The sequence below is a fragment of the Thunnus thynnus genome, chromosome 10, assembly GCF_963924715.1.
Source record: "Thunnus thynnus chromosome 10, fThuThy2.1, whole genome shotgun sequence".
NCBI lineage: Eukaryota > Metazoa > Chordata > Actinopteri > Scombriformes > Scombridae > Thunnus > Thunnus thynnus.
In genome coordinates, this window is record NC_089526.1 from 22,884,198 (window position 1) to 22,908,157 (window position 23,960).

Below are 23,960 nucleotides of genomic sequence, written 5' to 3' on the forward strand. Positions count from 1 at the left end.
TATTACACAGATTCACATAACATTTCAGTGTACCAAACTTCTTTTTGCGTTTGATTAATAGAGAGACTCCCATGTATTTGTTAGATATTTTATTGAGTCACCACCCCACACTTTGAGCAGATAATGTTGCATCCAACACATTTGTACATTTCATGTGTTGTCCCAGCATAGATACTGAGATAGCATATACTGACACTGCTCCAGAGCAGGTTAACTTCATAGGATCAGATCACAACCTGTCAACACCCTGACCACTGACCAATCAGATCACTGGAAAAAAGGGGTCATCATTCCCACAGGATCCCTATATGGACAAAAGTCCTGAGTTTAGAATAAAGTGACAAGTAAAAAAGAGCAATATATATTTTTATAGATCAGTAGAAAAATGTTATTGTTCCGAGCTTTCTATTTCCACTGATTTTAAAACAGAGCTTTTAACAAACGGAGAGATCATTTACAATACTAAACACCTAATGATGATTTTAGCTTTTAATTGTGCAAAGTATATTTTTATCCCCAGAGTGACAGCTGACAGTGTAGATGATTTTACACTCTGATTCCATCACTGCAGCTCAGAATAACATGAGACAACTGTGTGACGATAACTGGAAATAAAAATGATTGTCTTTTATTTGGAAAGTATTCCACACACTGTTAACTGGCTCACATGATTATAAATGCAACATTTTGGTCAGATAGACATCATCAGTCATTAACTACTTCCCACTCTTTGCCTTCGGCAGCAGAAACTATTGCCCCTGCTTTTTGCCATATTATAAACCAGAGTTTTATTGAAAGTTTCTGTCCATAACAATGTAAAACTGCTGTGAATGAATGTAAAGGTGAGTTACATTTATATGGTCAAATACTCCGAATTGGGATTTTTTGTATTGGAATATCATATAGGGGAGAACGGGGTAAGTCGAGCCAGTGGGTGAAATCAGCCAACCCATTTTACATTCTCCACCACATTCACACATCCTGTGTTGCCAACAGACCAAGAAAATAACTGCTTAGTAAGGATTAACATCCTAATGAGGTAATAAAGAATGAAAACACTTTCATTGAGCCACAGTAAAGAGAGATGTCACACCCATGGATATGTTCCACATTACTGGCCATGTGGAGCAAAGCACAGCCAAGCAGTGATATATGCTTGAAAGAAAGCAGTCCTCAGGGCCACGTCACCAGTGCGGTTTGTTGCTTCATCAGTTGATTTGACAACAATATACCATGATGAGGCACAGTGGTGGAAAAACTGCTTGATGGAAATAGAAAGTTTAATGAAACAAGGTGTTGATGTAGGCCTGGAACTTTGGTGTCATACAAAGCAGGCGTACACTGGTTACTGTAAGTCCATGTTACACTCATATTAGCCTTTGCTATTGTGACAAACACCCATTAGCCCTCGTACATTATCATAAAATGTACTGACCTCCTAGCTGAACTAACACATATCTAAGAATAGTTCAGCACATTACAAGCAGTCTTAAAAAAGACCTCAATTAGCTGTCTTCAATCCTGTGCCTGAAATATCCACACGTGTCCTCTAATTTAAATTATGCATTTTATATGGAATGAAGTGGAAAGAAAATTGACCTTTTCATACAGTAAATTAATTCAAAGTAGTTAATTAACATAGCTCATTTGGTAATTTGTAATTATTTGTATAGATCAGTAGTGTGCTCTGATTAATTCAAATTATATTTATATCGTATGCGCTGTACTTAAAGGAACTGTTGCACATTTTCAGCCCAAAGACTGGAAATTAGGGATAAGTTAAAAGTGAAAAAATGTCTTCCAGTAGCTCCAATATTGTCCTAAATATACCTTGTATATTGTTAGCTGGCAAGCTAGTCGTCACCACATCTGACATCCCTGCTGTCAGGGTGAGACTTAATTAAAATGCTGCATGGTGTTACTACACCCAATCGACAGCTCCAAAGTATAACAGATCTTAAAGATACAATGTGTGTTTTTTTTTTGTATTTCTGCCTCTGGACATTTTGAATAGACACAACATGTACACAAGACAAGTTTGGAGTTGTCTGAATGACAACAGTAGATAGTGTCAGTAGAGAGAGATGCAACAAAGGTCCCCAGCCAGACGTTGTGGTAATATGAACAACTCTCTCCAAACTGAGCAGCTATGAGAGACTATAGTGATGACGTCATCTGCAAACAAATCCTGGAGCTTCTCCATAGACTGGAAAATGAGGAGATTCAATGATTCATTTGAAGCCCTGCTTTCCAATAAAAGCCTTTTTGAATTTAAAGTCCAAAACAAATCTTTTAGCCCACAGATTTGGTCACTAATACATTGTCTGTAGACAAACTCTAAAAAGTGTCAATAGATGACATCATCAATTTGAATCTTAATTGTCTGATTTCCAACAAAGGAAGGCAGTTTTCTGTCTTTGTAGTCACTGACTGTCCAAAGAAACTGTAGTAGCATGATGTGATTTTAAAGAGCTTTTCACTCCTCTTAAGCCAACAAATCTCACACAGCTTTAGTCAGCTGTAACATAAAATGGGAAAATGTCTGCTGTAGAACTGACAAATTGAAATGCTTTGGTCATTGCCGTAGGTAAAAACCTCTATTTATTACTATTAAGAGGTTTAATTAAAAAAAAGTTACACTTTCCAAACCAGTCTTGATGTGAAACCTCCCTATTCTTCTGTCTGTCTTCAGTCTTTGCCGTTCATTCTGTGTAGAGAATTGATTATATAATGAACCAGGCGAGTGCAGAACTTGAAGGCTGTTTTCTTAGTTGTCTGCTGAGCTCTGCCCTAGATAAGAATAAGAGTCCATTAATATGCAAAATGTGCTTGCAGAAATTAGGATGCAACAGTCCTGGTTGAGTGTTATCACACATTTAGAACTTAAATAGGGGCAGCCAGACTTCACTGTCATTAAAAAACTGTTTAATTGTAGATTTAAATTATTTCATTAGTGCATTTCTAACCTCTTTACAACATCACCTCGTATATGGTTTGGGCTTTGAGTGTGTGTGTCTGTGTACAGAATTTTAATGGTCTCTGCCTTAATGTATTTGCAATACATGCACACACACACACACACACAATAGCTGATTGGTTGCCGAATTCTGCCGTGGACAGGTGTTCTATTTTTAGAGTTATGTTGGTGGAAAGACGAGAGCTTAAAGTGTATTTATAGTGCTGAATCTTTGCAGAGTGAGAACACAGTCTCATTTATTGCTTCTAGTGAAACGTCTCTTGTGACTGAACAGTGGCAGGGAAGCTCAGCCACTGGAATGCAAATGGTAAACAAGCTCTTGTCACAGCAAAGCAGAAGTGACAGTCTTAATCGAGTGACAGCTTGGAATACAACGGTCTGTTAACCAATCATGTGACACGTGTCACAGACTACTGATTGCAATCTGAATTTTGAATTAAATGTTCTTACTCTCATCTCTCTTTTACTTTTTCTACCCCTCCCCTCTGCCCTGCTTTTACTTGTACCTTTTTTGTTTTGTTTTGTCACTTCTCATTCTTAATCGCTGTCTTTATGTTTTATCTCCTCTCGCTTTTTCCTCCACACACGAACACATCCTTCCTTTTCCTCTGCCCTTCAAGACCAGGAGTTCTCAAAGACCTGAAGACTATGGGCTCTATCTCCCTCTTTATCTTCTTCATCACTCTGCTTGTGCTTGCCAGACAGGTAAGTCCACACTATAATAGTCTGAATGACGTTATCATCTGTCTTCTGCTGCACACTCTCACCTTCACAGCTTTGAAAGAGCTGAGGTTCTACCTTTGCTCTTATATCACCATTGTAATTTATTTACTTTATCACCCACTGTACATTCTTACTTCAAAGTTGTTTATTTTTTCTCCCATTTTCTCTTGATTTGGAACCGCTAATTTCCCATCTAATCTGCTCCTTATCACTACTAAGTTAGTTTGTTGGCCTGTGAAAGGTGTACCCTGCATTGTGAGACGCTCATATTATATCATCTACACCTCACATCCTTCCTGTTGAGGGATTCCATGAACCCATGGTCTCTTTAACCCCTAACTCACACCCACGAACACAATTGGCTTCGATGTAGCGCACAGCCATGCCGCAGGCAATGCAGCTTTGAATTACACCCAGGTCATTGGGGTTACAAAAGTGGACTCCTAACACTGCTTATTTCTCTCTCTTTCTATATATAGCTGCTATGCCACACAATAAAACAGAGGTACCATGTTTTTCTGCCCTCCTTTCAGCCACTCTGGGCCAGAGATTTACATCAGCAAGGTGGTTGCAGTTACCCAGGTAGTCTTAAAGATTTACTAGCCATGAGATGCAGGAGCCAGAGACTGGTCATTTTTGAGATTTGTGTGTTTCTTGCTACGGCTATTTTGGGGTTATGCTACACTGCAGGGTACTTACTGTACTTGGGAGCGGTCCAGAATGGAGGCATTACTGTGCTCTGGAGCCTTGGCTACCAACATCGAGTGCACATATTTGAGGTCCCAGTCATCAACCTTTCTGCACATTTTGATTATACAAGTAGTTAAACCCTAATTTCAGCCAATGGCAAAAAACAGAAGATAACACAGTACATGTAGTTAATATAATACATGTAGTGAATGTGAATATACACTTTATATGTATGGTTCAGAATTGTGTTGAATGCAGCATGAAACCACAGCATTGTGTCAGAAAGAGAAGATATGGGCAGAGTAATATTGTTGTTTCATATCCCAGCTTATCATTACATGGGATGCAGCTGATCCCCTGGTCCCCACTGTGTACTGAAACGAGAGCGTGGCTGCCGCGAATCTTTTTTTTTTTTCTTGACTGAGGCAACTGAACAGTGTCCATAAAAAGCGTGATGACTACGTGAGTGGATGTAAGCAAAAGCCCCCCTTTTACTAATGCATCCTGTGCTGCTGCTTAACTGACACCCCCAAATAAATTCATTAAGCATTTCAAGTGAAGTATTACTGCAGGGACACTTGTTTGGCATCACATTACACAAAACATGTGTGCCGTATGCATTATTTAGTAGGATATTAATAGATTTAAAAGGATGTCTATCCACAACTAGTAGAACATTTTAAATTCCCATGGGAAACTTATTTTTTCACAGAGGCATAATTGAGATTACCTGTAAAAATTCACTAATCACAAATTGTGGAAAATATGCAATGAAGCTCCCTGCAACAAGTACTGCTGATATAGAGCCACGACCCTGCACATGAATATTAAGCAGATAGAGTTTGAGTGGATAATAAATGTATTTGCAGAAGACAAATGACTGATGTCCCCAGCTCAATGAAAAGGTGCCAGGTGCAGCAAAAATGACAGATGCCATTTATTTAATATCTGCTCAGTCTCACACTCACCGCTCTGATGTGTATACATACATGTTTTGTATTAGCACCACCCTCTTCTCTTTCTCTCTGACTGGAACAAGTAATTATACTTTTAATATTGAATCATGTCAATTTGTCCGCTTAATTATTTTTCCAGTCAGATCATCTTACAAATTTCTATCACGCTTTTCTCCTTGGTTTATGCATCCTCTCCATCAAATCTGTTCACCATGTGCTGCTCAGGAAAAAGGCTTAAATAGAGTCATCATCATAAAGCACCTGAGCGCTTCACACAGAAAATAAATGAATGTTATACATTGTACCTGCAATATTCACTCTAAACAAAGTGGTTCCTCATCTATCTTTTAACATTTGAACTCTTTTAACGCTGTTTCTCGCTGTGTTAATTAAGTGCAGGTGATGTAATCATGCTTTGTGTAGATTTGTATTCATGTGATTTAACAAAAGCTACTTAAATCTCTATTTCCTTACTGTGTTTTTTTTGCAAATGTGACAAAGTAGCCCATTCTTTTTTTCTGTCGTCCGCTTTGGTTGAATCCACACTTGTACCTGTTTCTATTTTTCTCTGTGACTTGATGGAAGCAAGCTGTACAGCTGTACCTTCAGTCTCTTCACCTCTGTGTCCTCTTGTAACAGAATGAATATTACTGTAGGTTAGACTTTCTGTGGAAGAACAAATTCAAGAAGGAGTGTGAGGAGATTGAAACCATGGAGAACCTCAACCGGGTTTTGCTGGAGAATGTCCTTCCTGCACACGTAGCGGAACACTTCCTGGCACGCAACTGGAAGAATGAGGTGCGTAAAAATATGTTTACATTTCATTATAGTTCCGTTGGATCATGCAAATTTTGTTTTGACAAAGGGCTGCAGGACTGATGTATTGTGATTTCACAGAGGCGTTGCAGCATCAGTGGCTGTATGCCAAGATCCATTACATTCATTCATTAGCTATGATGAGGCGTGACAGAGAATCTATGATACAAGTCGATACAATAGATTTGAAACAATATATTTACATATTTTATGTCTTTGCTGCTAATCATGTTGATTTTTAATCCACTTTAAAATCAGAAGTGGTATAAAACATACAGTATACTCAGTGGCGTTTTTATTTGTAAAAAATTGGTGGGGCACCAACTACTACTAATAGATAGGCTACATACCAGGAAAACTACAGAACTTGCTCTTGCTACTGATGTGTTTTTTTAACATGTTATGAGTCCACAAAACACTTTTAACAACAAAGTGGCTGCTTCTAGCAGGTCTTGTACACATATACAGAGGAAGAGAGAGAGACAGAGTGAGTGAGTAAGAGTGTGTGAGTGAGTCAGAGAGAGAAAGTGAGTGAGTGAGTGAGTCAGAGAGAGAGAGTGAGTGAGTGACTAAGAAAGAGTGAGTAACAGAGTGAGTGAGTCAGGGAATGAGAGAATGAATGAGAGAGAGAGAGAGAGAGAGAGAGAGAGAGAGAGAGAAATTACTCAAATTACATTACCACTGTCACAAGCCTAAATTATACAACAGGTAATTCCGACCCAGCAATCTGATTGGTCAACTAAACATTTAGAACAAGCTCAAATCAGTATGGCAGAACACCTAGCCATGCTCAAATGAAAAAAGCCTCCGCCATTCATTACAACTACAGACCGTGACGTCGCGCTAACAACAACGGTCCTTTCTGATTTGAATTGCGGAGATAGCAAACTTGTTTTTTTCTGTTGTCATTTTCAGCCGTAACTGTAACGTTTAAAGATGTATAGTTAAACATTGTGGTCCGACCTATCTGACGTTTCTGCTGGGTTTATTGTATGTACTGTGTTGCTTTGTTAGCGTCCTTGGTTTGTTTTGGGGGGTTTTCGGGGGTGGGGTCTGCAGTGAAAACCCGAAGCGGAGTTTTGAGTTGTCTTTCATTTATGTTTGTGAACTGGATTGAACTAAACTGTTTAGGGGTTGTGTGGAAAACAAAACGGACTATTTACTGAGTGGATTGAGCTCGGAGACTGTGAGACGAGTTACACCCTCACACACACTGAAAAACACGAACCCTTCTCCACTCGTCTTAAATCGTTACCCGGCACCCCCATTCACAGCAGAACTTAACCACCCCTCAGTTGGCAGTATATCTCAGCTCCTCCATCAGCTGTGCTGGTGACACAGCGCTACTAGCTTAAAAATATGTGTTAAGTTTGCGGACGTACTAGCTAAATCTGTCCATGAAAAAAAAAATTGAACAGATATCTTAGTTACAACAAGATTGAGCTAGCAAAGCAGTTTTTTGTTTATATGTGTGGTATTTATTCAGTTTGGGAAATGCCGCGATCTCTAGAGAGTATTAGCTCAAGTTGGCTGGTCAGGATCGAGGCGCTTGACCACATCACTGAAACACACCCTCTCTGTAATATTGCTTAATTAAGAATGCGATATTCTATCGTCATAAGCCGACACAACCAAGGTCAGAACAAATGAGCCTACAGGGCCATAAGCGAGCAGCAAAGAGTTCAACACCACAACGAAGCGCAAAGACAACTTTTTAAGGATACTAACCCATTCTGTGACAACTTTATGACAACAACCTCAATAGATAAGCAAGAACACACTGACACTCGTCACCATCTATAGCAATCGATCAAGCACAACAATATGGCCAATGCACGGACCAAAACCACCAAGGCAGGATGATAAAATATGCTTTCACTCACCAGCTGACGGCTCAGGAAAGGGCAGCATGGCGGTTTTTCCTCTGGGCAAACTTCACCACGTTAAACCCGCGGTTAATTTTACCAGTAGTTTGAGTGATGACAGTATTCCGTGGCTGGTGGGCTCCGAGGCCCTTTAAATCCAGTTTCTCCTCCAAATACAGGGTTTCTACCCTGTGCTCGAGTATGAAATCCACTTTATTTTTTTCAAGTTAGCTGGCGTTAGCTCAGAAAGTCTCCCCTCTTTTTTGCCGACTGTTAATTCCAAGCTCGCGCTGTAGCCCCACTGCAGCGTCTTTTGAAATATTTCACAGTTGATTGGCAGACAGATAGACAATCAATATTGACAATCAATATGTGTGATCTACATTGAATACGCACTAACACTCTGAGCATGCGTATTCATATTTCCCACGTACAATACACATTGCATTGTGAGAAAGGGGCTATGAAGAGCTGGATACAGCGCCGCCGCTCTGCTCTTGCAGCCAATTTTTCCCAGTGGCCACTCGCGGTATTGCAGCGAAAAATCCCCCTGCAGCCCAAAAAGGATTTTCCCCATAGACCACCATTGTAAAAGAGACGCCTGTAAAACTGTTGACAGGACACCTCGAACTGCAAACAACGGCAATTGTGACTTTTTCTATTACGAACTTTTGATCCATGGAGGTTTTATGTTTGTAAAACTTTCCTCGAGCCGAGAAAAGCGATTTTAAAATCCGTGACGTCATCACAATGTAAAGTCTATGGGCCGAGCGGGAGCTCGCGGGCGGGGCCAGCGGGGGAAACACTACTGCGCACATTCAGTGGGCCGCACAACGCGGAAGCAAACCCGGAAGCTAGATACTTTTTTTGGCGTATGCGCCAGGCGAGCAATTCCTATAGGACTGAATTGGCGCCATTTTTAGTCCGGCATCCAGCTCTTGTAATACATCCATGGGCTAGCCCCACATTCACGCCGGCCACCGTAGGCCCGCTGCGGACACGAATCAGGAAAACGCAGTCTGAAGCAGCAAGGCAGGGAACGATTAAAAATGAACTAAAATCCTAACACAAATTATATAATGCAATTAATGAAGATGCTATATTCATAGATAATAAGTTATAGCAGATAAAAATTTGAAAATTGATAATAACATCATTTGTTTGAACAGTTCTTTCTGGTGACAGTAGGTGGGGCTGTGTCATAGAGTATTTAAGTAGTAAAAGTATGTGCTTTATGGTGAATGGACGATATAGTAAATAAAGTGAATGGGTGTTTTAGAGATACTCAGTGCAAGACTTGATGATTGATTACCTATAATGATGACAAAACATTTGGAGACACTTTTGGCCTGTGTGACTGTCGCATTCATCATTCTGGATCATGTTGTATTCCCTGAGCGCTTGTCACTGTGTGAACTGTGAAAAGTAAAGTTTTAGAAGATCTTAGCAAGTTTAGAGGACATAGTATCTTAGAGGTCATGCGAGTGTAATGGGAATGCTGCTTCTGCTGCAAAAAAATCTGAATGAAGAGTCAGCAAATGACTCTATTCCTGCACTTGAACAGGATCCAAGAGCAACTTGCTGGTCTAATGGATTTTAGAGCAACTGTTATTTAGATGGTCATTCGGGTGATTTCGCCTACTTTCATTTGTCTGTCTCGTTTATCACGTGTGTCATGTCTCTCTGTGGTCCCACTGATCACAGTATTCTTCGATAAAAACATCAGTCAAGTATTTTTAAGCTTGAAAATACACAGAAAACTCTTGTGAGCCTAATCCGATGTCCACCTCACATCATTAACTTGAAATAATGTCAAAATCGTCTTCGGTGAATCTTTCAGCAGTATTGGTTTCATATTAAGATCTGTGCTGAACATTGTTATGCAGCTGTCCAAGCTAACATCTGTATTTTGTCTCCTGCAGGATCTGTACCACCAGTCCTATGACCTGGTGTGTGTCATGTTTGCCTCCATCCCAGACTTTAAAGAGTTCTACACTGAGTCTGACGTCAACAAAGAGGGATTAGAGTGCCTCAGGCTCCTCAATGAGATCATTGCTGATTTTGATGAGGTAAATGACTTCCTCATTCTACCTGTGCACAACAAATGCAAGATACAACCTGTGCAGTGCAGAAACAGTTTACATCCAAGCACATACACTAGTATGTACTGTGTACTATGTGTCCCATTTGCAATCTACAAGCTCTTTTTCAGATACCTGAATACCAATATATTTTTAGGTCAGCTTCTCAAAGTTTTCTTTCTTGGAGTTGATGTTAAAGTCCCACTCCAAACAAAAGTGTGTTTTTCATATTGTTCCTACAGTTGAATATTTGATCTTCACTGTGCAGAATGATATATATACAGAGTTTGACACTAGAAGGCTGTTTTCACATTCATCTGCTGAAAGTGGAAAGTTTCTCTTTGCTCATTAAAAATCCAATTTTAAGGGACAGCCCTACAAGCATGATTTGTGACATCACAACTAGTTTTGGAGCCAATCCTGGTCCAGTATTCAACTTAAACAAGTGTGATGTGGAAATTCGAAGTGTCCAGTGCACAAATACTGAGAATGGACTTCACAGTGAAGGAGGAGACATCTTTCGTCCAGCAGTTCAACTTCTGAAATGAAATATATTTACATATTTATAGATTCTGGAATTTTTAATGAGCGAGAAGGAGTAGATTTAATTTTAAGGATTGTAACAACATAATTGAACTTTTTTTGTGGAAAAACATATCCGACACAATTTATCATTCAAAAGAGAGTATTTTATATGCATCTTAAAACATGTTTGGAGGGGATCTTTAAATAGTATTGCTACATATATAATCATGCACTCCATAAATTGTCTGCACATACACTTCTTCTAAATATAACTATAGAGACATCACTTCTGTATGACCTATGTCTCATTTGTTTCAGTGTTTATGTATTTGTATTTTTGTGCATAGCTGCTGTCCAAACCTAAATTCAGCGGCGTGGAAAAGATCAAGACCATTGGCAGCACTTACATGGCTGCTACTGGGCTAAACGCATCACCTGGGCCTGAGTACACATCACAGGTAGCCTCATCACACACACACCGCTCATTCCTTTTTGCAACTGGCACAAAATCATATGCATTTGACTAGAAATGAATGTGTTATTGGTTGTGTTCTTCACTAGGAACATGACAGGCAGTACATGCACATAGGGACCATGGTGGAGTTTGCATTTGCTTTGGTGGGGAAGCTGGATGTTATCAACAAACACTCCTTCAATGACTTCAAACTCAGAGTTGGTGAGTTACACATGAAAAATACATTTTAAAGAGAAGTGCTTTCTTTTTTCAGCTACTAAAATGTTTCACCCACACTGCTACTGCACTTTGAATTCACCATAATTTTACCTGTCAGTGTTGACAATGTTAGTGTCCCATAGGGAGAAAGAAACATATTCATTAGCTCTCTATATTTGATAGAATTCAGCAGTGGGGAAACACCATTGTTGATGTCTGTCAGACATCAAATGCTGCAGATAAATAGGGTGAAACATGAGAACACAACAATATCATCGCTGTTGGGCAAGAGTTGCAACCTTTGCAGACTTGCTGTTGTATTGGCAGCAGTTATATTTTATTACACAGCTGAAGTTTTGATATGTAGCACTGGGTTTACCTACAAGAACAAGCTTGAAGCTAGACTTGAACTCCACTGACATGTTATGCACTGACATGGACATGTATGTAGCTGTTATGCATCCAAGAAATGTCTCTATTTCAAAGCGTCAACCTTGTGTGAATGGTTGGAGAGTAATTTCATCGTCTTGGCTGAAACAGAGAAAGATGCCTACATGTATAAATAACTAGAAAAATAAAATGAATGTTTACTACATGACATGTATAGACATGGGGGCATTACAGCAGAGGGAAGCAGGCAGGAAGGTCCCAGCTCCCTGCATGCAGTAAGAGCCAGAGCTCAATACCTTCAACCTGTCTGTGTAGATCCCAGCATGGGATGCTCCATTAACTCAGCAGTGTGCGTGTGTGACTGTACATCCCTGCTGCTTCCAGACGGGCCTAAAATGCCCCATCAGAGAGGAATACAAGTCCCCACCCACTGGGCCTGGACAAAACCAGTGCATGTGCACTTGTGCAAATTGCAGTTTCCAGCAATCTAGAAATTGACTCAGAAGCCAGAGTGAAGAGAGGCCCAGTGTCATCTCTGTGCTGTGAAAAGCTTCAGTCTACTTAGCAGAGGTGCTGAGAGTGTTGGGGATTAAGAGTTCAGCTACATTTAGCTTCCACTTCCTCTCATGTTCTGATGAAATCTTGTGAAAAGGTTTATTTATTCTGGAAGTAGCAGGTCTCACTAAAGGCCTTTTGGAGCCGCACACTGGCTACACTCAATAATTAATTGGTGATATCAAAAATTGATTTTAACACATCTTCAACAGCATTGTTAAAGTATGACATCAAAAACAGAGACCAATTATTTTATAATACGCTCACTCTTTGCTGATTTGGTTACGCCTCATTTTAAAAATGTAATACAGAATGTCTTCAACCATAAATGTTTGAAATATTTAAACCATTTTAAAGGTGCACAAAATACTACCAGTTTCAGAAACAAAAATGCTGTCAGTCAGAAAATGTAGTGACTGAGTAAATATGCTGCAGACACTGAACTGAAACATTCAACAATTACTTGGTTTCCTTTTGCAGGTATTAACCATGGTCCAGTGATAGCTGGAGTCATTGGAGCCCAGAAACCACAGTATGATATCTGGGGGAACACAGTGAATGTAGCGAGCAGAATGGACAGCACTGGAGTCCTTGGAAAAATACAGGTAATTAAAGTCTTTTTTCCTATATTTTTATTGTCAGTTAATACCAACAATAAATTGGTCCTTCTAACAAGTACTGCCTGGGTCCCCAAAGTGTGATACCATGTTATCCTCTGTGTTAAAAACACATTAATGAGCCACAGCAATGCACTGGGTGACATGTTCCTTCAATAGTTTATTTTTAATCAATCTCACATACACTATTCACTCTTGTTTAAATAATGTTTGCTAGAAAATATTTAGCTATTTAACTATTTATTTTAACATGACACTGTATATTTGTGACCTGTTTGTAAAGATTTACCCCTTCAGTAGGAACCAATTGGCTGAGCGCCACAGACAGGGGAGGGAAGTCAGACAGTATTGAGAGATGGACTAACACATTTGGGGATTTGTTGACAAAATATAGAAAAACACCAACTTTGACTGTTTTCTGTGATGCGTTCACAGACAAATAAATTGGAGCATTTCTCATTCTCTGTATCAGTCAAACATGGCGTCGTTGACAGTTCCTTTCTGTTTCTCTCAAAACAGCGCTCCATTTTAAATGTCAGTCCAGATGTCGAAAAGATAAAACTTTTATTCCTTCTCTACACATGCTATTTATGGTAGCAAGAACATCACAGCATGTGACATCTGAGGATCTTACATTCGCACCCTGCCTGAGCACTGATAAGATATAATGGTTTTCCACCTGCATGGCATGTGGCTGTGGGAATCATTCAGTCTTCAGAGGGCTGTATTACACTTCACAGCCTGTACACATTTGATAGAGCCATCTGTTGTGCAGTGCAGCACAACTGCAGTGCTTTCAATTGCGTTCCAAGATTGCCTGTTGATATTTTAAGATATGCAGAGGCAATGATAACAAATGTTGAGTCATTCCATACATATATTTCTTGTTAGTTTTACTGATATTCCATATTATTCAAACACATGGAGGACATTATCATTCAATGCCAAAGATTTACTTTTTATATTTTGTTGTATGTTACTTCATGTCAGGTATCTGTAGAGTTTTTTAAGTTCCACATTGAATTTCATGCATAACCTGTGATGATTGATGTGCCCTTTTTCTCACATAATCCTCTATGGTAAGATTAAAAAATATGGTAGAGTCCCCTGTGATTGTTTTTGCAGTCTTGTTTGAAATTAATCTAAAACTTAAAACAACAATTTATGTCAAGACTTAAGCCCTTATTTTGTCTACAATATGTAATACAATGTTACAATTTCATTTGGCAGACACTTTCATCCAGTGACGTTCATATGACGGTTAATACCACTCAAGCAAGGATTCAGTCAATGTAATAATAACAGAGGTCTGGCAATGCAGTACAGCATGTCAAGAATACAAGAGTTTGTTACTCATGAGCAGATTTTCCCTCAGCTCTTAGAAATGTATTCCTGTGGAGAGCGGAGTATTTTTGCCTGAAGGAATCCAGTCATGATAAGCAAAATGGACGTTACCCATCTGGTTCTCTCTGTAGGTGACGGAGGAGACGAGTCGCATCCTTCAGACCCTGGGCTACATGTGCTCTTGTAGAGGCATCATCAACGTCAAGGGCAAAGGAGAGCTCAAGACCTACTTTGTACACACAGAGATGACCCGCTCACTGTCCCAGGGGAATGTAATGCCATAAGACTGATTCAGAATATAAACTGAATTTACATAGGCACAAAGAACAGACTTTTATTTCAGATGGGAGGGGTTCAAGCTTCTCAGTGCTGCTGAAACAGAGACAAAGTGAGGCACGAAGGAATCAGATCTGCACTGCAAGAAGGAGAAAAATCTGATTTTACTGTTGCATTGAGAGTTACCGACGCCACAGCTGTAGTATCCATTTTGTCACTTATGTAAGTGTAGCATGTACAGCAAGTAGGCAATAAACCCCTGGAATATACTGAAATGTGTTGGATCAAGAAAAGTCAAATGGTATAAGTCATTCAGAGAGAATAATCAGAAATAATTTAATTAGTATTGTGACTCAGTTCTCTGAGGCTGTAGGCAGTCACTGTGCCATAATAGCTGCTTTTTCAACCAGGTGAATCAACAAAGGAATCTATATTCTGTTCACTTTACACATGACAACTGATGTACAATAAGAAGAAGAGAAACAATGTGCATGGCAACAATTGTAACATCAAGGCCTCTTGAAGGGCATCTAAAAGATAAGAATTTCAGAATGAACAATGGTAATATAAAAATGACACGCTGGTGGTTCAGATATAAAGTTTGCTTGCCCCCAACTTAACCAATTTCTTATGGAGTGATACAGAAGGCCACAGATCTGATATTAAAATGAAAGCAAAGGACAAACATAAGAGAAAACTGCATGACCACTGTTGCAAAAGTGAGCTGGTCCTGTTTGAAAAACACAGCCAACAAGGAGACACACATATGTGTACATAACTCCATCAACCTTGTTAGAAGCACGAAGTCTTGGATGTATTTTACAGGCAGTCTAGGACCATTAAAAAAAACAAAACTTTAAAAAAAAAAAAAAAAAGAGAAAATTTATGAATATATTATGATATTCATGCAGGGCTGCGTTTCCCAAAATGGTCTTTGCACTTAAATCATCTTATCTTCATTGACTGTTTACACAAAAGAAAAATTTTAATCCTTTATGGCATCAGATCAGATTTATTAATTTCTGCTGAAAAATGGAAAACTTGCTGTTCAAACAAGGCTGAGAGGATCAGCTCTGAGCCATACAGATTTAAAACCAGGTTAAAGTAACACTATTGGATAACAAAAAGGGACAAAAGATGATTTCAGTGTGTGGATTTTAATTTGGGAAATCTGAGCCTGATCTGTGTACAGGGTAGCTTTAGAGTGCATATGGTACTGTGGTTTTGTAAGAAAAGAAAATACTACCAAAAAAGTGTTTTGATGTTTTGATGATGCCATTGTTTTTTGTAAAAACTTCATTAAAATTTCTATGTATTTCAGTCCTATGGAGTGCTTTTATTTGCCTTGGAGGGCCTTTAAAAATGACCAGCTCATCGCATATTAACACAACTGGACTGATAGTCTCTTTATCAACCTCAACTAGTCTGTGTGTGAGGCGGGTTACATTACAACACTCACATAAACTAACTGAATCAATACAATGCATGACTCACAATGAGTCCTCTTTGGTTCAACATGTGTTCTTCTCTGAAACACAGTGCATACTTGACATTGAGCAATGGCCCTGATGAGCAGATGGACAGATACAATGTGTCTAGACTTATCAGGGCCAAAGTTGGGTCAGTTCAGGGTAGCAGCACAGCTCATGTCCTATCTGCTTTACACTGATTCATTGCAATTTTAAAATGGATAGATATGAATAGACACAACCAGGGCACAATCGAGATAATGATTACATTACTACAGCAGACTTAACCCAATTAAGGTTGTGAATAGACTGATATTATGATCAGTCAGTTGTGTTTGTGCTCGTATCGTTAGAACATAATTGTAAAAAACATAGAGGACCTCTTTTATGAAAATTAACTGTCATCTTCATCCCAATCTAAAAATAATTCCTCTTGCTGTATGCTACTGCTATAGCTTATTCTAAAGAGTGGTTTTCTCTTCATTGTCCAATACAAAAGTTTTTATACAAGAGATGTTTCCAGAAGTTTTGTCCCAACATCTGGAGCTGTATCTTTCACCACAGGTGCCCCTACACTGTTGCATTTTCACACTTTGTGGAAAAAATGCTTGAGGAGGAGCATAACATGTACATATCCAGGCCTACTGTATATTTATATTGTGGGGCTTTACTGGAAAATCTTTGCATGATTTGCAGTTCAAAAACCTAATTTATCTTATACTGGCCCTTTATGCAGCCCCTCAGTTCAGCCTCTTTGTGAAACAGCTCCTCTCCCCCCTCCTGTTGGGTTAACTTCTGGAAGCTGCCCCTCAGCAGACCCTTGCCAGCTCTGGAGGCAACATAAACAGTAGTCGTAGGATTTCACTTATTTTTTTACTCTAAATATAACCTTCTCAAATCTGATCCAAAATATCAGAATGGACAATACAAACATCCCATGGAACAACCTTAGCAAACCAACAAATCTGATGTCATCATGAGGAGGAAGTAGAGGTAACTTTACAAACAAAGCGTTTTGGAACTTTAACATAGACAACTGACATTATGACATAATAAAATAACAAAAAATACACAAAAATCATGATATGTCCCCTTTAAACAAAACATATAGTGGTAGCCATAGTAACAGCTGCTTATCCTGCAGCTTGGGCATGCGACAGAGGAATTTTATAATGGCTACATTCCTACATTGTTAAGAGTGAGTGATCATTTGACGTCACAAAGGAGTGCCACACCACGTAGGATCCAGTATTCTGGAGGAAGTGAAGTCTTCAGGTCTACAGCTGCGATGTAGTTCATGTCTGTCCTAACCGGCTTCTTGTAGATTGGACAGGAGTAGAGGCGAGAATCCTTCACACCTGCAACACAGATGAGCAAAAAAATGTCACTTTATACGAAAAAGAAAATCGAAAACTGGCAGAAGCATCTCTTAATTGCGGTTTAATTACACATCTACAAATTACAAGGATTACTGAAAGACTATGAAATATTTAAATCAGTGTGGGGATGTCACTGGGACACAGCTGTCCTCCACAAAACACCTGTTTCTGTGGTGTCTGCTAGAATCATGCAAATAATTCAAGTTAAGGGAACATGGTTATGTACCACTACTCCTTGAGCGCCTCCTCTTCACCATCAGGCTACTGAACCGCCGACACTATCACTTGCACACACCGTACACACATACTACAGTAACACATACCAATGAATGGACCCTTACTTCACACAACTGGCCACTAAGAATAACAACTGTTTACATGCTGTTTAATGTTTAAAAACCTACTGTTTACATTGTTTAACACTAGTCACTTTAATTTATATCAGTATTGCACAGCATACCTGTCCTCCCATGACTATTTAAGATACCATTATTTAAGTTGACTACCGCTATTATTATTCATGTTATTATATTTTATTTTTCTTCAGGTAAATACTTTTATATTATTCACACTGCACCGCTTCTTTGCACTCCAGTCCATATGATTTCTGTGCGAATACTGTTTTTATTTTAATAAAATAAAAACTTTTTTTTTAACTTATATGCCTTTTTGATTGCTTAAATTACTATATGACTCATTTCACTTATTATGTAAAGTTGAGTTGGCTCTGGGTCTAAGAATTTCACTACTGGTAATGATGTTGTTATCAAGTATATGACAATAAAACTTGAAACTTGTCTTTAGATGGCAGCTTGCAAACTGGTTGTTTGGTTGGTAGTCTGTCAGTCACAACATGCTGGTGTGCTAGAGCTCCCATCTGCACAAAAACCAACAACCCTTCTCTCTAGAAAACAAACAACTCTTGTACAGTCAATCTTCAAAGATGATATACAGAGGGATAAATCTAATCTCTCTGAAGAGAGTCACAATTAAGCAGAGGGGTTTTAATGGCTTTACACTTAAATGCACACTCATTCATGTCACCATGTGTGCTTACAGTATAGACAGGTGCATGCACTTGATGCTCTGGCAACCACTTGTGTGCAGAAACATCCTCACTAGCAGCCTTTGCGCTGGTGCACACATGCTCACTCAAAGGCAGCCTTCTTATGGGAAAAGCAGGGAGGGGACATGGTGTAAACAAACTGCATTACGCGTATCATTGGATCATTAATTCTTTTCCCAGGCAGCCTTGCTTGCAGGCGTCCATGGGGGCCCGTCTCTTTGCTGCCTGCTTGAATATAGTCTGGTCTTATCCAGCACAAACACTGTGCCACATACTGCTCGTAATCTATTCCCAGACAAAATAAATTGCACTTAGTCTGCTTGACATTTAAATCTTACGTCCGTCCTTTCTGAGAGACTGCGTGGGATGCGAATATTGAGAGGAAAAGAAGAGATAGACTCATAGGAATATGAAAGATTGACCCTGTGAGAAAAAAAAAAGTATTCATGCTTTTATGTTGTCATATCAGAGTTTTCTGTTCAGACAAATCATCAAAATCTACTTTGTTCATTTTTTTTGGCTTAAATTTCACAAGCGAAAAAGATGTTCTCAAAATGTGAAATCTTACCGTTATTCTCAGCGTACATCCGGATCACGGGCATCATCTCAAAGAGGACTTTAGGTTTGGAGTCGATGAGTTTGCAGCTGCGGCGGTCCCAGCCGGCCCCCTCCAGGTGGAGGCCATAGACATACACTCCCTCTGTGGGGGGCTGGGTGATGTCATCCTTCATCCACCTGGTCACTTCGTTGCACAGCACCATGCGGTCCAGGGCCCAGCCTTTATTAGCCCTAGTGATCTCCTACGAGTGCAGGATGAAATCCGCAGGTTAAGGCTCTCATATGGGCAGTATGACACGGCAGTGCACATGAATGACAGAGCTGACCTTTGGCAACTGTTTCCATACAAAAAAATCAATTTTGATAACAGGGCTGTAATAGAGGGACAATGAAAAAACACTGTGTAGGGCAGAGAAGTACACTCCATCGACGGAATTGTTTGTGAGATGCCATGCCAAAAGAAAGAAAATAAATCCAATATGACACAAAAAGAGCAAAGAGCAAGAGCAGAGTGCACAATAAATAAATGAAATGTGAGTATTGTATCCTCTCAGTCATTTTTTCCTCATTTTGAACAAAAAAAAAGAAGAGACAAAAACGCTTATTGGACAAAATTGGACAGATATGAATGAAAGGGACAAACACATACACAACAGATCCTTTAAAAACAAGCTAGAGGTTTCTGGCACACAGCATCAGAGCATTCTGCAGACAAATTGTGATGCCACTGGTCCAACAAAAGCTACAGCGTCTCTCCTGAGAATACTCTATACAAGCTTGGTGAGAGGACATGACTGCTATATTTGGGAACTAACACAATAGTCTAACAGATCCATTCTCAGTAAAGTACACACATCTGCATCTACAATATTTTCTCTCTGAGCATGCAACTGAGGTTTTTCTCCAGAGTGGAATAAATAAATAAACTAGAAGGCAGTCAGATGTGCAAACCCAACACCAATGCTTAACAATTCCACATTCCTACTACTACTTAAATTTCAAAATTGTTTTTTTGGTCCTGGAAACATACTTCAGCCCTCAGGTCTTTATCACAGTTTGCTCTATAGTTACTGTGTATGATAACCATCTAATGGTACATATTCCAGATCTGGTTCACCACCAAAATCAGTTGGAATATTATCATTGAAATTGGTTAAAAGTGTGTTTGAGATATGCTCAAAAACTCATGGAGGAAAATTGAGACAAACCAGTGCTATAGAGCGCCACAGCAACTGCAATACTGTAAAAATACAGTATACATGTCTGTGTGAAATAAATGCTGTAGGTCTCAGGATTTAAGTGGTGCCTCCGAAGTAAAACGCTAGTGGCCAAGCAGGAGTCACGGTACACTCAAAATACACTGTATCATACATACACACTCACTGGCTGTACAATCTAATGCAATCCAATGCAACAGCTCTGCCCCCTTAATGTATGTTTATAGAGTGGATAAAATACACTTTTCAATATAATGCAATCCAGTACACCACCACCCACTACGACCTCAATGACAAACATAAAGTAGAATTATCACCTTTCTTACAATGTCAACAAAAACTGCAAATGTATAAGCTTCATAAATGTATCATTTTCAACAAAACAACCTTTTAGACCTTGTAAAGGACAAACGGTTATGTGTATTTTCTTTTTTTTAATCTAAAACTCATTGGGTTCTGTTTTTACCTTTTTTCACCAAAAGCTCCCAGACTGAAAAAGGAGCAGATCGGGTCACACTAGTTTCACCTGAATTTTAAAAGCTGTTGTGTCATGTATGTTAATGGGGTTGAAAATTTTAGGAACACTTTTTAAATATAATGCAATCCAGTACACCACCACCACCCACTCAATAACGAACATAAAGTAGAATGATCACCTTTCTGACAATATCAACAAAAACTGAAAATGTATAAGAATTAATAGAATTTATGGCAGAGCTGTTGTATTGGAATGCACAGGTGTCCCTAATAAAGTGCTTGATGAGTGTATTTCCTGCTGCAAAAAATCCTGGTTCACCGTGGTTGATAGTCAATAACAGGCCCTTGCAATAAGGACAAAACAGAAAATGCTTTTGGTAAAACACAGTGAAAAGAGAAATGGAAAGAAAATGCAAACACACAAAGTGCTAGCTGAGCCTTAAAGTTAAATAAAAGACATATAGAGTATAAATATATTATAAGATAAAATTTTTTTATCTACAGAGTGCTTGCTCTGAAATTTGTATTCTTATCATCCAATTTTCACTTGTTTTTAATATTCAGTATAGCATCTAGATACCTTTCTGGATCTTTATAATATAAGCCCTAACATCAGGGACAGGACATGGATCAAGGAGGGTTAAACACTCAGATTTACATTCCTCTGTAATACCCACAGTAATAGACATCGGAATTCATTAGAAAAAGAGAAAAGTGTGTGTATGTAGTTGTCTGCCTCAACAGTGTGAGTGCACATGCACACGTGTGGCTGTATGCTTGCATGTGTGAATGTGGCCATGTGCCTGCCTCTCCCTCTGCGTGCCATCTGGTACCACCCCCCCCCCCCCCCGGCGGTGGGTAAGTAGGTGGGTAGCCTGATGCCGTGTGTAGGTTACCTGTCTCATGGCTGTCAGGAAGCCCTGCGGGTTGAAGAAGCCTGTCATCCAGAAGCAGTTGGGCCGTCCTTCAAAGATCCAAGCTTGGAACTGCCGGTTACGCTCAAGCAACTCTGTGAACCAGAACCCCAGGGTGCTGGAGGCCCACGATGCCTGAAAAACAAAGACGAACAGAAACATGAACAAAACATTACAATACAACACTGAAAACTGTCATTCAGATGGATCAGAGATGACAACAGAGAGACATGAAAAAAAAAGAACTGTGAATCACTGAGTGGCAAGAGAAACATGAGGCATTTATAAAGAATTAATTACAATAGAATAAAAAAGAGATGAATATAATGAAACATAATGGAGTGAGGGCAAATGGGCCAAAACTAGATAGCACTGCAGGTAGACAATCTCTGAATCCCAGTCGTGAAAGCCATTCAAATCAAAATTATTCTAATGATGTAATGTAATGTAAGAGCACGACTTGAATGCAAAGAGAATTATTTAAAGGTAAGATATGGGAAAAGTCATACCGAGTCATATTTCTTTGTTGTTTTCTCTTGCTCGCTCTCTCCCAATATTAACATTCCAGCTATTTCTTCAACTAAGTTTGTTGGAAGAAGTACTTTTCATTTATCACAGAAATGGCTCTGTGTGCTGTGGATAAAATTCTAAAAGGTAAGGAGCTTAGGGTCCACTAAAGCAAGAAATTACTGTCTGACTGATGATGATGGGCTCCCTTTTAGCTCGCATGACATGTCTGATGTTATCGGAAACCAACAAGTAATCCTTTGATTTACCTAAGGACAATAAATAACATTATAAAGATGATACCTGCGTAGCATTAAAAAGATCTTTTAGATTATTATTAATTTGTGCCTCAGGTTCCATGAAATTGCTTGCTATTCAATGCAATGGTCATTAATAGCTTTCAGAGGAGTTAAGTGATTACTATTCCTATTAGTGAGGCCTATTTTGTTATTTGTGATGTAGACAAAAATTCAAAAGCTCCAGACTGATTTTTAATGTGAGACAATGTTCTAAACTCACCTTCTTCCAGCGTGCAGGAATGCGTGCATCATACATGCAGTCCAGGGCGTCCCGCAGGTTCTCACTCATGATGATGGTTCCATCGATAGCCAGCTTGAGGTCTGTCAGGGTGTTTCTGACCAGAACTATGACCCTCTGCATCCGGTCGATCTCCTGGCGCAGGAAAATGTTCATTGGCTGGAAAGGGCCCATCTTCTGGAGACGCTCTCTCACCTGGTAAGTTTCATTCAATCAGATGAAATAAAACTTTAAAGAATCTACTGAGGGATTCATAATGCATGAAGTGATGTTGCATCAGGTCAAAAAAATTTGTGCTGTGTAGATACAGACAGACATGTTAATGGAGAAACAAAGACACAGATTCCATTATGTGTCTAAGTTTCTTCCCTGTGCCCTCCAGTCTACATATAACCTGAAATTAAAGATTTGTTTGTTCCATTTTCAACTCTGGAAGTGTTACATTAGCTCCTCTCTTTCTTCTCTGGATAATACATATAAACTGTTCACATGCTTCAGGTACAAACTGAGCACAGGATGAGAGGTTTCTATAGTTACTACTATTTGTAAGGAATAGAAGAGAGCATGAATGATGGATTCTGTGAATTCACAGTTATTTGTTCTTTTCCAAATGCAGTTATTTGTGTTGACATTGCTGTATTTGCCCTCATTCTGTGAGGCATCTGTCACACATGGTGTGGGGTGCAGTGACGAAGTTTTCCATGACAAGCTTTGCACCTCTGCTCAGAAAAGTCACATTCTCACCTCACTGTCTCTTAAATGTCAAAAAAAGGAGAGAAACCCCAATATAAAACAAAGTTAGCAAGATTCAGCTACATTTACACTACTCTGTTTATTTCTAGCCGTCTTTTCTCTTTGACTACCTCTGTCTCAAACACAAACTAACACACACCCACCCATCACCTTCTCTGTCAGTACCACCCCTGTCACTTTGCGCACTACACATGTGCCTTTGCTCAACAACAGTCACCCAGGCTTACTTCAAAAGGTACATAGTCTGCAGGCAGTTTCTCCAACATGTCGTCAGCCAACCTGGACACCACAGCCTCTCTGGTTTCCCCTCCGCCCGACGAGCTATCTTTAGGCTGAATACTGAGGATAGTGTCCAGCACGTCTTTAGCCAGTTTAATCTGGTAGGTTATGTCTGCGTTCGGGTGGAGACCAAACACCTCTGGAGTGTCATAAGCTGGCAGACCCTGCAAAAATAAAACAGCAACCGGAGGTCATTTGTTCAGATCACAGAGCACTTGTGGAAATATTTTTAGAAAGAAATGGCCAAGATGCATTCACTCTACTCTCACAACAACTGCTGCAAGAGGGCCTTAGTAGCCCCCTGGAGCAGCTTATC

The 23,960-nt window shown here is 39.4% G+C and overlaps 2 protein-coding genes across 5 annotated transcripts in view; one reads left to right on the plus strand and one right to left on the minus strand.

Annotated features, from left to right (window-relative positions):
- The window catches only part of adcy2a (adenylate cyclase 2a), a 65,548-nt gene extending 50,176 nt beyond the window's left edge, over nt 1–15,372 (plus strand). Inside the window, exons 19-25 of the mRNA XM_067602123.1 lie at nt 3,598–3,682; nt 5,986–6,144; nt 9,950–10,096; nt 10,981–11,091; nt 11,195–11,309; nt 12,732–12,856; nt 14,344–15,372. Coding sequence (XP_067458224.1) covers nt 3,598–3,682; nt 5,986–6,144; nt 9,950–10,096; nt 10,981–11,091; nt 11,195–11,309; nt 12,732–12,856; nt 14,344–14,496 — 895 coding nt within the window. The 3' untranslated portion in view covers nt 14,497–15,372. The remainder of the gene's footprint in view (nt 1–3,597; nt 3,683–5,985; nt 6,145–9,949; nt 10,097–10,980; nt 11,092–11,194; nt 11,310–12,731; nt 12,857–14,343) is intronic.
- A 71-nt stretch (nt 15,373–15,443) lies between these two features.
- Nucleotides 15,444–23,960, minus strand: part of dnah5 (dynein, axonemal, heavy chain 5) — a 109,183-nt gene continuing 100,666 nt past the window's right edge. For all 4 annotated transcript variants that reach the window (XM_067602122.1, XM_067602119.1, XM_067602120.1 and 1 more), the window contains 5 exons: nt 23,593–23,808; nt 22,595–22,807; nt 21,551–21,703; nt 18,971–19,202; nt 15,444–17,315 (listed from right to left, as the gene is read on the minus strand). In XM_067602122.1, coding sequence (XP_067458223.1) covers nt 17,164–17,315; nt 18,971–19,202; nt 21,551–21,703; nt 22,595–22,807; nt 23,593–23,808 — 966 coding nt within the window. In that variant the 3' untranslated portion in view covers nt 15,444–17,163. The remainder of the gene's footprint in view (nt 17,316–18,970; nt 19,203–21,550; nt 21,704–22,594; nt 22,808–23,592; nt 23,809–23,960) is intronic.